Raw genomic sequence first — 15035 nt, 5'->3', positions numbered from 1 at the left:
CTTGCCGCCGCCGCCGCGGAGCCCGGCCAGGTCAGTGCCGGGCGGGGTGGGGGGTGGAGGACTGGCCTTGCCGCCGCCGCGGCCTCGGGGAGATTGAGGGGGGGGATGGAGGAGACGGAGCTCTTCTCCCCCTCCGGGGGCGCGGGGGGATTGGGGGGGGGGATGGAGGAGACGGAGCTCTTCCCCCCCCCCCCCCGTGAGTATCGCGGGTCCCCCTCTTGTTCTAATCTACTATTCCAAATAAGAAATAGTCTACGAAATGATCCCTGCCTACGGGTGTCCCCACAAGTCAGCACTTTCCACCACGCGCCCCCCCCCCAAATGGGGAATAGTGTCCCGGAGCCAGTATGGGAGAAAAGTTCTTCGCTGGGTTCAAGGTAAAACCCTGAAGGGAGGCTGTCTTGTGGTTTCTTTTCCAACGGCCAGGAACTCCCGGTGAGCCAGCCAAATGAACCACCTCCGCCAAACCCTTGAAGACAGTTAAATGGCCCCAAACTGGTTTGACATCAGCCATCCAGTGGTATCCCCAACCCAGTGGTCTGATGGCTTGCCGAGGTCTTTCGGGTCCTTGGGGAGGGCACGTGAGTGTTTGTTGCTCTCTGGTTTAATGGCTCCATTTGGTTTTGGCAGTCCAACAAACTGAGGACCAAGACTCTGAGAAACACCCGGAACCCCACGTGGAACGAGACGCTGGTGTACCACGGCATCACAGAGGAAGACATGCAGCGGAAAACACTAAGGCATGCACAGGGTTTGGTGGGGGCGAATGGTGGGGGGGTATGTTGTCTCATCGCTGGGGGGCGCGTATGAGCTTTGAGACTCAAAGCTCCCTTTCTCAGGCAGGCATCTGACGCGGGAAGCTCTGACTCCCAGAAGAGCCAGTCTGGTGCGGTGGTGAGGAGCGCAGACTCTAATCTGGGAGAACCGGGTTTGATTCCTCGACTCCTCCGCTTTCAGTGGCTGGTGTGACCTGGGCCTGTCACAAGTTCTCTCAGAGCTGTTCCCTCAGGAGCAGTCCTCGAAAGGGCTCTCTCCCCGCCTACCTCACAGGGTGTCTGTTCTGGGGAGGGGAAGGGAAAGGAGTTTGTCAGCCACTCTGAGACTCCTTCGGGTAGTGAAGGGCAGGGTATACATCCAATCTCCTCCTCCTCCTCCCCCTTCCCCCGAAAATCTTGTTGCTCTCCAAGGTGCTGACCTGTCCTGGCTAGTGTCTATATCTTGGCTGCTAAGCGGGGTTGGCCCTGGCTAGTGTTCAGATGGGAGACCACGAAGGTATACCAGGGATGTTACACGGAGGCAGACAGTGGCAAACCAGCGCTGAACTTCTCTTGCCTTGCAAGCCCCACTAGGGGTCTCCGTAACTGTTGGAGACGGCTGAAAATGACAAACTGTCATCGTTGATGAGAGGGACAACAGACCCAACATTTCAAAAGACGTGGAAAAAACTGTATGATTGGTACAATATAAATGCATAGCCAGTTTGGTGTGGTGTCTACGTGCGCGAACTCTAATCTGGGAGAACCGGGTTTGATTCCCCACTCCTCCACTTGCAGCTGCTGGATGACCTTGGGCAAGCCGTAGTTCTCATAAGAGCTGTCCTTGAAAAAGAGCAGTTTCTGTCAGAGCTCTCTCAGCCCCACCTACCTCTCAGGGTGTCTGTTGTTGGGAGGGGAAGGGAAAGGAGTTTGTAAGCCGCTCTGAGACTCCTTTGGGTAGTGAAGGGCAGGGTAGAAATCCAATCTCCTCCTCCTCCTCCTCTTTTCTTCTTCTTCTTCTTCTTCTTCTTCTTCTTAAAGTAATGAAATTTTTGGTATTATTAATCTCTTTTAGTTAAATAGAAACTATGGGAAAAAGATTATAGAGAAACTTAAGCAAATTTATAGAAATTCTTTAAATATGGTAATAGAGTTATAAGAACATATACTGATCTCTTTGTATGTTTTATGTGTGTAAGTGGATGTTTGTTATGTTGTATGTTTGTTTGTTGGTGTATAATATGAAAAATAATAAAAGTGTACCTTATGGGTACTTAAAAAAAACCAAACTATAAGGCTGCGATCACATGCGCCTTTAGATCCAACATAGATGCGAATGCCTGAAGGATCTAAAGGGAGCAATCAGACAGGAACATCTGGGAAGCGTCCCGCAGTCGTCAGCAAGCCGTGCTGCTCCGCCATGGAAGCAGAGTTAAAAGACACCGGGGAAATTCTGGTAGTAAATAGGTTCCGACAGGCCACGAAGAGCTTGTACCTTGGCTCATTGTGTGGCTATTCCCTCTAAGGCCCTAGAGGGGAAATATAGAAAGATACCATATGAAGACAGGTGCTGCCCATGTTCTATGGGAGAAGTGGAATTGACGTTCCAGATGTTCTTCCGCTGTCCTCTTCATCAAGCTTACATGGACAAGCTTATCACCCCCCTCTTAGACAGACCAGCACTTGATGCAGATAGTGCCTATCTTGAGAGACTTTTGGTAGAGGAAAATCAGCAAATCTCTAGACAAAAAGCTAAATTCTGCGCACGTCTGGTAAAATTCCACAACAAAGCAGATTAAGCATAACCCTTATCTACCTTCCACAGAACTCATAATCAGTTCAGTCGTGGATATTTTATCATTTTTGATCCAATGGATTTTTAAACTTTTAATGATTTTAAGGTTATATGTCTAAATATCTTTTAAGCGGAAAGCAAATTTGTTTGCGCCTAATGAATATGTAGGAGCTGCGGTGGCTCAAGTGGTTAAGACGCTGAACTGCAGGCTGTGGAAGGTCAGTAGTTCAGCAGTTTGAGACCCGAGTGTGCCGCATGACGGAGTGAGCTCCCGTCTCTGGTCCCAGCTCCTGCCAACCTAGCAGTTCGAAAGCAAGAAATTGCAAGTAGATCAATAGGTACCACTTCGGTGGGAAGGTAACAGCGTTCCGTGCGCCGTGGTGTTTAGTCATGCCGGCCACATGACCACGGAAACGTCTTTGGACAGCGCTGGCTCTTCGGCTTTGAAACGGAGATGAGCGCCGCAACCCTAGAGTCGGACTCGACTGGCTTTCGAGCAAGGAAACCTTTTTAATGAATATGTATTTCTTTGATCATTGGTCTTGGACCGTAAATTTAACAATAAATAAACAAATAAACATTGATAGATGGACTTTCAGGATGGACTTCCCCCTGTCTGACCGCTCCAACACGCTCTCAAGCTGTCGGGGGGGTCTGCTCAGGCCATCCCGGCTCGGTGCCATTCCCCCCCCCCCTTGCAGTGTGCGCATCATCGCATAGTCCATAGGGGGCCCTCAGTGCGGAGGCACGATTCCTCATTTATGTGCACGGGAAACGAGCAGCCAACCCCTCCGACTCACCCGAGGTTGCGTCGGATCACACAGTGACAGCCCGCAGTTACAACGGGAGGTGTGACCTCGCAACTGCAGGTCAAATTCCTCTGGAGGGAATGGCCTCGCTCCCCCCCCCGCTCCAACTGGCGCGTGTGACCGCAGCCTGTGACTTGAGGGTCCTTTCCACCCCCCCCCCAAGTGCTACTGGACTTGGATCTAGCGGTTCTACTGCAGAACCTCTGAAACCAGCCACCCTCCAAAACAGGGTTCTTTTTACAATGTCCCTTTTTGTTGGGTGTTACAAGTCAAAACACTTCAGTATTTACAGGGTTAATGATGTTTGTTAAGTCACATGTTTGTTTGTAACCAATCTGTTTAGACAAGAGAGTGCCCGGGAACTTTGGAGCTAGTTTGCTAGTCTGATTGGAAACCAAGGTGTCAAGTATTTAGCATATTGGCTTCTCCTCCCGGCTCTTTGTTCTGACTGAGAAGGAGACGCCATTCCCCTCTTCCCGTTTTACCTTTTAGCCGCAAGGATGTAGGCATATTAGCTCTTTGTTATTTTGTATCCTGTGTGCCTTTTCCCCATGTTAGGTTTATAGTAAACTTTTATATTTTAAAACACACCATGGACTCAGTCTCTGAATACTCTGCTGACTTACTCAAAAAGAATCCCGACACTTTTCCCTGGTTCCTCGCAGGATTTCCGTATGCGACGAGGACAAGTTTGGCCACAACGAGTTCATCGGCGAGACGAGGGTGGCCCTGAAGAAGGTGAAGCCCAACCAGAAGAAGAACTTCAGCATCTGTCTGGAGAGAGTCATACCGGTACCCGTTGCTTCCCTGCATTTACTGTACAGTTGAGACACGTTTAAGGGGGCAGGGTGCCACGGTCCGTTCCTACAATGGTGGCGCTTCTCGACAGTGCAAGGGATGTCTTTCCACGTGGCAGAAGTCCACTCCCCCCCCCCGAAACTGCTTTGCAGCAGATTCAGAATCGGAAAAATTTCCCCAGCAAGTCCTTGTCTTGGGGGATTATCCACTGCCACAAGAGGCAGTGGTGGGCAGATTTATGGAGGAGAGGTCTATTAAGAGCTATTGGCAACGATGGCTAAATAAAGCAGATGTGTTCACGCGTGCATTTTTGCCCCTAGAAATATTTAGGTCCTTTGAAACGCAAGCGGCATTTTTTAAGACAGTTTGGTGTCATGGTTAGGAGTGCGGACTCTAATCTGGGAGAACCGGGTTTGATTGCCCACTCCTCCTCTAGCAGCTGCTGGATGACCTTGGGCAAGCCGTAGTTCTGTCAGAGCTGTCCTTGAAAAAGAGCAGTTTCCGTCAGAGCTCTCTCAGCCCCGCCTACCCCTCAGGGTGTCTGTTGTGGGGAGGGGAAGGGAGAGGAGATTGTGAGCCGCTCTGAGACTCCTTCGGATAGTGAAGAGCGGGGTATACATCCAATCTCCTCTATACAGAGCGAGCTGTGGGTGAGAGGGCGGCATGGGTCCTCTGGGCCAGGCTCACCACCAGACTTCTCAAGCTGCCTTCTGCACATGATTAAAGAAAGCCTTTCCTCCCCCCCCCCTCTCCGACCCAATGCCAACCCACAGATGAAGCGCGCAGGGACCACCAGCTCCTCGCGAGGAATGGCCTTGTATGAAGACGAGGTAAGTCGTCGTGCCTCCGCTGCGGAAGGATCCAGCTTGGTTGCCTGGGATGGGAGTTGAAGGAGATGAATAGGAAACTGAAGTCAAGGTCTAATGCTTTGCACTAGTGGGTATTCTAGCTTCATGCTGCGTAGCCGATTGTTGCCCCCCCCCCCGGCAATAGCCTGGACCTGCCCGGAAGTGGGCATGAATGAACCCGACCCCAAAACTTTCTGAGACTGCCTCGGGCCCATTGCCTTCCTCCCTCTGGTCTCTCTTGTGAACGACCTCTTTTCTATTGCTCCTTGGTTAGCTCGGCCTGCTGCCGCACTCCTTTCCTCTTAGGTCTGGCTTCCTTCCCCAGCTGTTCTGTGACATAAGAACATAAGAGAAGCCAATGTTGGATCAGGCCAATGGCCCACCCAGTCCAACACTCTGTGTCACATACAGGGGCCAAAAATACCAGGTGCCCTCAGGAGGTCCATAAGTGGGGCCAGGACACCAGAAGCCCTCCCACTGTTGCCCCCACCCCCCCAAGCACCAAGAAGGCAGAGGATAAGAGACGCCATTGTTGGATCAGGCCAATGGCCCACCCAGTCCAACACTCTGTGTCACACAGTGGCCAGAAATACCAGGGGCCCTCAGGAGGTCCACCAGCGGGGCCAGGACACTAGAAGCCCTCCCACTGTTGCCCCCCCAATCACCAAGAAGACAGAGCATCCCTTGCCCCAGACTGAGAGTTCCTACCACTACTTTGTGGCTAAGAGCCACTGATGGACCTCTGCTCCAGATGTTTATCCAATTCCCTCTTATAAGAACATAAGAGAAGTCAATGCTGGATCAGGCCAGCGGCCCATCCAGTCCAACACTCTGTTGTCACACAGCGGCCAGAAATACCAGGTGCCATCAGGAGGTGCATCAGCGGGACCAGGACACTAGAAGCCCTCCCACTATTGCCCCCAACCCCCAAGAATACAGAGCATCCCTTGCCCCAGACCGAGAATTCCTACCAATACCTTGTGGCTAATAGCCACTGATGGACTTCTGCTCCATATGCTTATCTAATTCCCTCTTGAAGCTGCCCATGCTTGTAGCCGCTGCCACCTCCTGTGCTGTGACATCACAGCAACTCAGCCAACCGCTGCTCGAGCCATCACTGCTACAAGGTGGCTTAAGGTGCTATAAAGAGGGCAGGTTAAAACCCAAGAATCAGTGTAATGATCAGCCCAAGCCGCTGTTCTTCATCTTAGAGGACTGTGGGCACCCAAATAGCCCAGAGTCTTCGCCAGCTCTCAGATGACTGTGGAAGGGTTAAACCTCCTCTCCCCTCCCTGTATGGCCCCTGTATTTCCCTGCATGCTTGAAATGAAGATTTTGAAGATGCTGGAAAGATCCAGCCTAGGCTGTCTTCCGCTCTTTGTCCCTAAGGGCTGTGGGATAGCTTCACAGCCGCCAGCATAGTTTTACAGAGGAATCTACGAATAATTGAATTCCAAAAGGGAGGCAGTCAATGCTCCCCTCTAAGCTGTGGAGTCTTGTGAGCAAAAAATCTACTTTGTGAGCTCCTGGCATTAAAGTTGTGAGCGAGCCATTTGGCTACTGCATAAATTAGCTTGCTCTGGAGCCATCCTTCCCGAGCTAAGACAGAAATGTGTGAGCCAGAGACTAAAAAACTGTGAGCTAGCTCACACTAACTCAGCTTAGGGGGAACACTGGATGCAGTGTGAATGGAACAGCAGCCGACTCACTGGATGCAGAGAGGATTCAGAGTCTTGGCGGAATCTCGCAGTGCAAATCTCTCTCCCCTCCCCCGCTGTTGTTTTCTTGAGCCGGGCGCCCTCTGGTGGCCTGATTTCTGTTCCGTCACAATTTTGGACGGCTCTCCAGCAATGCAAGTGCTGATTCACTCTCGGTCACTGCAGTGCCGAGTCACAACTTGCCAGAGTGTGAAGCGCTGGTCAGCCGCCAAGGATGGAGCATTCCCACGGTTCCTGGCCCGATGCTGCTCGTGGGATGTGTGTGTGTGTGTGTGTGTGTGTGAGCGGCATTCATATCCCTGCACAGAATGTGAATCATATGCATGTGTGAATGTGTGAGTTTAAGGTCATTTTGGACATTGCTGGACTGGCAAAGAACCAACGCCGTGTGCAGGATCCACCTTGTTTGACAGGGATTAGGATTGCGCCGTCCTGCCCAATCCAGTGTTTACCCAGTTCTGAAAAACACCCATCTAAACGCATGACAGGGTTGGATCGGCCCATTCACTTACAGGGGGTGTTTCAAAAGGGCTGCTGCTTTGGAGGGCGGCTGCAGCAGGAACATGCCGAGTTGCTGGCCCGTTGCAATGGTGGGGCTACTGGGGCCTCTCCCTCCTTAGTTAAAGGGTTCCCCGTTTCTTAAAGGCCTCTCGCTTCTTCCCAAAAAACATTTAAAGGGATCAGCTGGAGGGCCCTTTAAATCTTGCAGGAGGGGAGGGAGAGGGGCATGCACCCCCCCTTCATTATGGCAAATAATAATGGCAGCCCCACAAGCCACAAGCCACAAAACCCTGGCTACAGGGAGTGTTCCCTCTAAGCCGAGTTAGTGTGAGCTAGCTCATGGTTTTTTAGCCTCTGGCTCACACGTTTTGGTCTTCGCTCTAGAACATAAGAGATGCCAATGTTGGATCAGGCCAAAGGCCCCTCCAGTCCAACACTCTGTATCACACAGTGGCCAGAAATTACCAGTGCTATCAGGAGGTCCACCAGTGGGGCCAGGACATTAGAAGCCCCCCCACTGTTGACCCCCCCAAGCACCAAGATGACAGAGCATCACTTGCCCCAGAGTCCCTATCTATACCTTGTGGCTGAGTTAGTGAGGTTTTTTAGCCTCCGGCTCACACGTTTTTGTCTTAGCTCAGGAAGGAGGGCTCCAGAGGAAACTAACTGATGCAGCAGCCAAATCGCTCGCTCACAGCTTTAATGGCAGTGGCTCACCCAGTAGAATTTGTGCTCACAAGACTGCACAGCATAGAGGGAACGTTGGCTATGGGCCTGCTGAGTTGAGTGGGCACTGGTGCTGGAGGGCGGCTGGTGGTCGGGAACTTGCCGAGCAGCTGCCAGTGGTGGTGGTTGGGAACACGCTGAGCTGAGCCACTACTGGTGCCGGAGGGTGGCTGGTGGGTGGGAACGTGCCAAGCAGCTGCCAGTGGTGGTGGTTGGGAACACGCTGAGCTGAGCCACTACTGGTGCCGGAGGGTGGCTGGTGGGTGGGAACGTGCCAAGCAGCTGCCAGTGGTGGTGGTTGGGAACACGCTGAGCTGAGCCACTACTGGTGCCAGAAAGTGGCTGGTAGTCGGGAACGTGCCGAGCAGCTGCCAGTTGTGGTGGTTGGGAACACGCTGAGCCACTACTGGTGCCGGAGGGTGGCTGGTGGGTGGGAACGTGCCGAGCAGCTGCCAGTGGGGGGGGTTGGGAACACGCTGAGCCACTACTGGTGCCAGAAAGTGGCTGGTAGTCGGGAACGTGCCGAGCAGCTGCCAGTGGGGGGGGTTGGGAACACGCTGAGCCACTACTGGTGCCAGAAAGTGGCTGGTAGTCGGGAACGTGCCGAGCAGCTGCCAGTGGGGGGGGTTGGGAACACGCTGAGCCACTACTGGTGCCAGAAAGTGGCTGGTAGTCGGGAACGTGCCGAGCAGCTGCCAGTGGGGGGGGTTGGGAACACGCTGAGCTGAGCCACTACGGGTGCTGGAGGGCGGCTGGTGGGCGGGAACGTGCTGAGCTGAGCCACTATTTTTATTTATTTATTTATTTTTCGCACTTTTATTCTGCCTATCCCATAGACGGGCTCAGGGCGGGGTTTCAACATTTCAGTCAATACAATACAACAAAAGCCATTGTCGGTGCCGGAGGGCTGTTGGTGGGCGGGAACACGCTGAGCCGAGCCACTACTGGTGCCAGAGGGTGGCTGGTGAGCAGGAATATGCTTATCTGAGCCGCCAATTCAGTGCTCCCTCTAAGCTGAGTTAGCGTGAGCTAGCTCACAGTTTTTTAGCCTCTGGCTCACACCTTTTTGTCTTCGCTCCGGAAGGATGGTGGCTCCAGGGCAACCTAATTTATGCAGCAGCCCAATTGCTCGCTCACACCTTTAATGCCGGTAACTCACAAAGTAATGCCGCTAACTCACACAGCTTAGAGGGAGCACTGCCGGAAGCCCTGCAGAGGTCACTCAGGTCGGCTCCTAGCAGTAGCAGGGCAGCTTTTGTCCGTGGGTGCTGCAGCTGGCTGTGTCCAAGCCACGTGGTCTCCTCCGCAGGGCTGTCAGCACTGTGGAGTCTCAGCTTAGCATGCTCCCGGGCCATTTGAACGTCTCTGTCTGCCCCGTTGCATACCTTGTCTGGTAGAGGCTAAACAGTCGCGTCATCGCTGAATATGACTTCTTTTTTTTTTTTTAACATTATCTTTACTCATTTTTAAACAAGTAAAATAAAATACCAATTAACAGCTTGATATACATCCTCTGATTGCAAAAACGTTCCAATATTTCCCGATATATTGCCTTCTGTTTTCTTAACATCACATAAAACTTATATATGTCTGATTACATATGATATGACACTTGTATCATATTTAATCCCCATCAAATGCATTCCCCTACTATCTTTCCTTTAACCATCTATAAAACTTTGACCAGTATTTTTCAAAATCTTCCCAACCTTTTTCTTTTAAAAGGAACGTTAGTTTCTCCATCTCAGCTACCTCTAAAACTTTTGTAATCACTTCTTCTCTCGTAGGAGTTTCTTCATTTTGCCACTTACTGGCATACAAAATCCGGGCTGCTGTAATAATATGCATCACTAAATAACTTTCATCTTTCTTAAAGGTATCTGGGATAAAGTTTAATAAAAAACATTCTGGTACTAATGATATTGTTCTAGATAACATCTCTTCAATCATCTCTTTGACCAGCGTCCAAATTTTTTTTGCTTTGTTACATAACCACCAAAGATGAAAAAATGTTCCGTTCCTCTGTTTACATTTCCAACAGTTTTTCCCAATTTTCATATCAAACTTATTCAATCTAACTGGGGATATATGCCATCTGTAGAACATTTTTATAATATTCTCTTTAAAAGAAGTTGCTCTAACAAATTTTATGTTTTTCTGAATATGATTCCGAGTCTCGGAAAGCAGTGATTTTTCTCTCTCCTCTCCCCCTCTCTGCTTCCTGCAGATGGATCCCGGGAACAACGTGGAGGAGCGAGGGAAGATCTTGGTGTCCCTCATGTACAGCACCCAGAAAGGCGGGCTCATCGTCGGCATCGTGCGGTGCGTCCACTTAGCGGCGATGGATGCCAACGGCTACTCCGACCCGTTTGTTAAACTGTAAGCTGTGCTTTCGTCTCTCGGGCTCAAGAGACGGGGGGACCCATCTGGGTAGAGCTGGGATTATCTGTGTGGGCTGCAGAAGTTCTCTGGGTCGGCACGTGGGCTTTGACAGGCCCAGGGTCCCCCCAGTCACAATTTCCCCAGTGTTTCTGAACATGCAAAGAGGGGCTGAAAAAAAATAGTGAAGGAGCCGCTGATTTTACTGGCAAATGGGCACCCTCCTCCGGGAACTTTCCTCTGGAACTTGCACAGGGGAAATCTCTAGAGAGTTGTCCCCCCCCCTCAGCATGTGAAGAAGAAGAAGAAGAAGAGGAGGAGGAGGAGGAGATTGGATTTATACCCCGCCCATCACTTAGAATGGCTTACAATCTCCTTCCCTTCCTCTCCCCACAACAGACACCCTGTGAGGTAGGTGGGGCTGAGAGAGCTCTCTCGAGGACTGCTCTTGAGAGAACAGCTCTGAGAGAACTTGTGGCTGACCCAGGGTCACCCAGCTGGCTGTATGTGGAGGAGTGGGGGAATCAAACCCGGTTCTCCCAGATTAGAGTCTGCGCACTTCACCACTACACCAAACTGGCTCTCAAAATGAAAGAACAGTCCGGAATGAGGGGAAATGCTCCCCTAAGCAGGATTTCATCCAAGCATCACCATTTATTTTATTATTTAATTTTTTGCTTCATTTTTTTGCTGAAAGAGTCGGGTCTGTTTAGCCTGGGAAAGAGAAGGCTCAGAGGGGACATGATGGCAGTCTTCAAATATCTGAAGGGCTGTATTGTAGAAGATGGAGCGGATCTATTCTCTCTTGCTACGGACTGCAAGACTAGATCTAGTGGGTGGAAATCACAAGGGAGTCGATACTGGCTAAAGGATGCTCCTTCGCTGGACGTTTTCAAGCAGAGGCTGGACGACCATCTTTTGGATTTGTTGTAGGCAATGCTCCCTCTAAACTTTGGAGTCCTGTGAGCAAAAATTCTGCCTTGTGAACTCCTGGCATTAAAGTTGTGAGTGAGCGATTTGGCTGTTGCATAAATTAGTTTGCTCCGGAGCCATCCTTCCTGAGCTAAGACAAAAATGTGAGCCGGAGGCTAAAAAACTGTGAGCTAGCTCATGCTAACTCAGCTTAGAGGGAACACTGGTTGTAGGTATGTGCATTGGCTCTCCGTCTCCCGAGCTGAAACGAGGCCCTTTTTGCATCCTCTCGTTCACAGTTTCTTGAAGCCCGACATGGGGAAGAAAGCCAAGCAGAAGACGCAGATTAAAAAGAAGACTTTGAACCCCGAGTTTAACGAGGTGAGGCTGGGCAGCAGGCGGGTGGGGGGCCTTTCTCTCCTCACCACGTTTTCTTAGACCCCGGTTAGCAAAAAGACCCGGACGGCACAGCAAAACCGAACGACTGACTGGGATATTGCAGCCCGACATTATTCCCTCACCTTCACACAGCTGCTTTTCTAAAACCAAAACTCTGGAATGCAGCTTCTTTGTTTGCACGTGACTGTGAAACAGGCAGGTCCTTCAGAGCTCTCTTTGTTTTTTGGTTACCTGTTGTCAGGTTTCCCCACAGCATCAATGAAGTACACTCTTGCAGGAAGGTTTTACTTTATTCGAAGCTATAGGTGCATGTACAGGATCCCTGTTAGGAATGAGGGGGGAAGCAACGAGCATGACAGGTTATAGTACATTCAAACAGCTGAGGCTCAATCGCGGGACTTCCCCCGCGCGCCATCGGGCCTGGGAGCAAACGCTTCTAGGCTGCATAACATATCTCCTTCCCACGGCCCTCCGTGAGATCACCCAAGCAACTATCCAGCAGCAACCTCCTGTGGCCTTGAGAGATATAGACGTTCCAGCAGCTAAGCAATTAAGCGCATCAACAGGTCGACATATGAAAACGAAAGCAAGCAAGCGCATACATGGGGAACCCAACAGAAAAGAAATGTGGCAGCTTGCTGACACCTATCCTTTGCGAATATCCCTTTGTTGGACCAAACATCCTGAAAGAGAAATCCTGTTTAGGTGCACAAAAGAATGACACGATGTATGTAAAACTTATTCAGTTGCAATGAGTACATGCTTCTTGTTCGTTTTGTGTTGGTGTGTCTTGTTATTGTAATGCCTGTCTTTTTCCCCTGTAGAAAAATCAATAAAGAATTATTTAAAAAACCTCCACGAACGGACTATGCATATCAGGTCTCATTTCGTTTGCAACTTTGTCAGAGTGTGTGGCGTTGAGGTTTCTATGCGGTTCGTTCATTTGGCAGGCAGTGTGGCCATGTTCCATAGTGACTATCATCAAGTCCATTGACGTTAATGGATTTGATGACAGTCACTATGGAGGACCTAAACAGCATGATAAAAAGTAGAGACATCACCCTGCCAACAAAAGTCTGCATGGTCAAAGCAATGGTATTCCCAGTAGTCATGTATGGCTGCGAAAGTTGGACTATAAGGAAGGCCGAGCGCCGACGAATAGATTCTTTTGAACTATGGTGCTGGCGAAGACTCTTGAGAGTCCCTTGGACTGCAAGGAGATCACATCAGTCAATCCTAAAAGAAATCAACCCTGACTGTTCCCTGGACACTGAAACTGAAGCTCAAATACTTTGGCCACCCAATGAGAAGGGCGCACTCACTGGAGAAGACCCTGATGCTGGGAAAGATTGAAGGTCAAAGAAGACGGGGACGGCAAAGGATGAGATGGTTAGACAGTGTCATAGATGCAACGAACATGAAACTGAGCAAACTTCAGAGGACGGCGGAAGACAGGAGGGCCTAGCGGGATCTTGTCCATAAGGTCGCGAAGAGTCGGACTCGACTGTGCGACTGAACAACAACAGCAACTATGGAGGATGGCCATGCTGCTTGTTGGATGAGTGAATTGTATGGAAATTTCGGCGCTGTGCACTCTGACGGAGCTGTGGACGAAGCGAGTCCTGATATGCATAGTCCGTTAGTGTTGATGGCGTTATTATGAAGGATTTTTGAGAGACTGAATTACTCCAAGTAAACTGAAAGAAACCAGGAATCTTCTGGCCCTAAATGAGCAGGAGGAAGGCACAGCTAAATCCCATTGTAACTGCCATCTGAGCAGGGACTTCTTAGTTGGTGCCCCACTGTAGTGCAGTACCCTCCACCAGAAGGCCTCTTTGGCCCCGATACTTTTCTCTAAGTTTAAAAACTGAGCTTACTCTGCCAAGCTCTCTCTGCCTACTGCCTTGGTACCCAGAGTTTGGTTGTTGGATTAATGCAAGGGGTTGTTAGTTTGCTAGTTGACTTGCTTGTTGATTTGGTGGATGGTATCTTGCATTTTCAGTCAAAAAGCCGGTTGGTAAGTTAATGAGCAAACCTTGTGTTTTACAGGAGTTTTTCTATGATGTCAAGCACAGCGACCTTGCCAAGAAACAGCTGGATATCTCAGTTTGGGATTACGACATCGGCAAGTCCAACGACTACATTGGTAAGGGTCTAAAAAGCTGTTAATATCAGGAATGACCACCAAGATGAAGCATAAAGCCAGGGCCTGCCTGCATTGGTGACCAAGGGGGGCACTGAAGTTTTGTCTCCGGGAAAACCAAAATCCAACAGATCTGCTCTGCTAATGACAGCACTTTCCCCCCAGCAGAAGGGACTTCTGTTGCAAGAATCCGTGTTTTTTTTTTAAACTCCTTTATACCCCAACTGCTAGGGCTGCCAAGTCTCCCCAGGGGGTGGGGATTCTCCTGCTAAAAGGGCCCCCAATCCGCCAGTCCAGATCCGGCCGGCGGGGGGAACCCCACCCCTGAAGTGGCCAGATCAGGCCGACGTGCCCGGCGTGATGACGTTGCCCAGAAGTGACATCATCACGCTGGGCACGTCGCTGGGCGACGCTCTAGCAATCGCCCTGAAAACTCTATGGTACCATAGAGTTTTTAGGGCGATTACCAGAGCATCGCCCGGCAACGTGCCCAGCGTGATGACGTCACTTCCGTGCCCAGCGCACAAAGACTCCTGGAGGGGGCCCTGGACTCCCCCAGTATTACTTCGGTAAGACTTGGCAACCCTACCAACTGCCCTGCCCCGGATGGCCCAGGCTGGCTTCATTCTCAGAAGCTAAGCAGAGTCAGCTTTGGGTTAGGATTTGGATGGGAGACCACTAAGAAAAGCCAAGGTTGCTACACAGAGGCAGGCAACGACAAACCAACTCTGTTCGTCTCTTCCCATGAAAACCCTATAGCAGGGGTGTCAAACAGAAGGCCCTGGGGCCAGAACCGGCCCGCCCAGGCCTCTTACCCGGCCCACAAGCTGCTGGCATATATGGAAATGTCAGGTACTCCCCCTTTTATGGTATCCCTTGGGGGAAAAACTAGTCTTTATTGGATGCATTTATTGGGCTTTTGTGGGTTCCCCAGTAAATCAATTGCTTTCACTGCTAGAAATCAATTGCTTTTGTTTGTATTTTGAGCAGGGGTCATTTTGTAGAAAAAGAGGTGCAGGAGCTCATTAGCATAGTTTATTAGCACAACTTATTTGCATATGCCACACCCCCTGACATCGTCAGAAGTGTGTCGGAAGCCAACACCCACCACTCAGGCTCCACTGGACTGTTTTGGATTGCTAGCTATTGGGGGGGAGGGAACGTGCAGATCTGTCCTCGCAGAGGAGGGAGAGCTTGTACCTGAATAAAACTTAAGTCTTAAAGGTGCCACTGGACTGTTTTGGATTGCTAG

The 15035-nt window shown here is 50.5% G+C and overlaps 1 protein-coding gene across 1 annotated transcript in view; it reads left to right on the top strand.

The window, feature by feature from the left end:
- Positions 1–15035, top strand: part of RPH3A (rabphilin 3A) — a 134762-nt gene that overhangs the window by 115496 nt on the left and 4231 nt on the right. The window contains exons 17-22 of the mRNA XM_015413214.1: positions 631–740; positions 4025–4151; positions 4931–4987; positions 10178–10329; positions 11541–11622; positions 13690–13786. Coding sequence (XP_015268700.1) covers positions 631–740; positions 4025–4151; positions 4931–4987; positions 10178–10329; positions 11541–11622; positions 13690–13786 — 625 coding nt within the window. The remainder of the gene's footprint in view (positions 1–630; positions 741–4024; positions 4152–4930; positions 4988–10177; positions 10330–11540; positions 11623–13689; positions 13787–15035) is intronic.

Source organism: Gekko japonicus, unplaced genomic scaffold, assembly GCF_001447785.1.
Source record: "Gekko japonicus isolate JY-2015 unplaced genomic scaffold, Gekko_japonicus_V1.1 scaffold10, whole genome shotgun sequence".
NCBI lineage: Eukaryota > Metazoa > Chordata > Lepidosauria > Squamata > Gekkonidae > Gekko > Gekko japonicus.
Note: the sequence above shows the minus strand (reverse complement) of the source record. Positions and strands in the feature narration are given on the sequence as shown.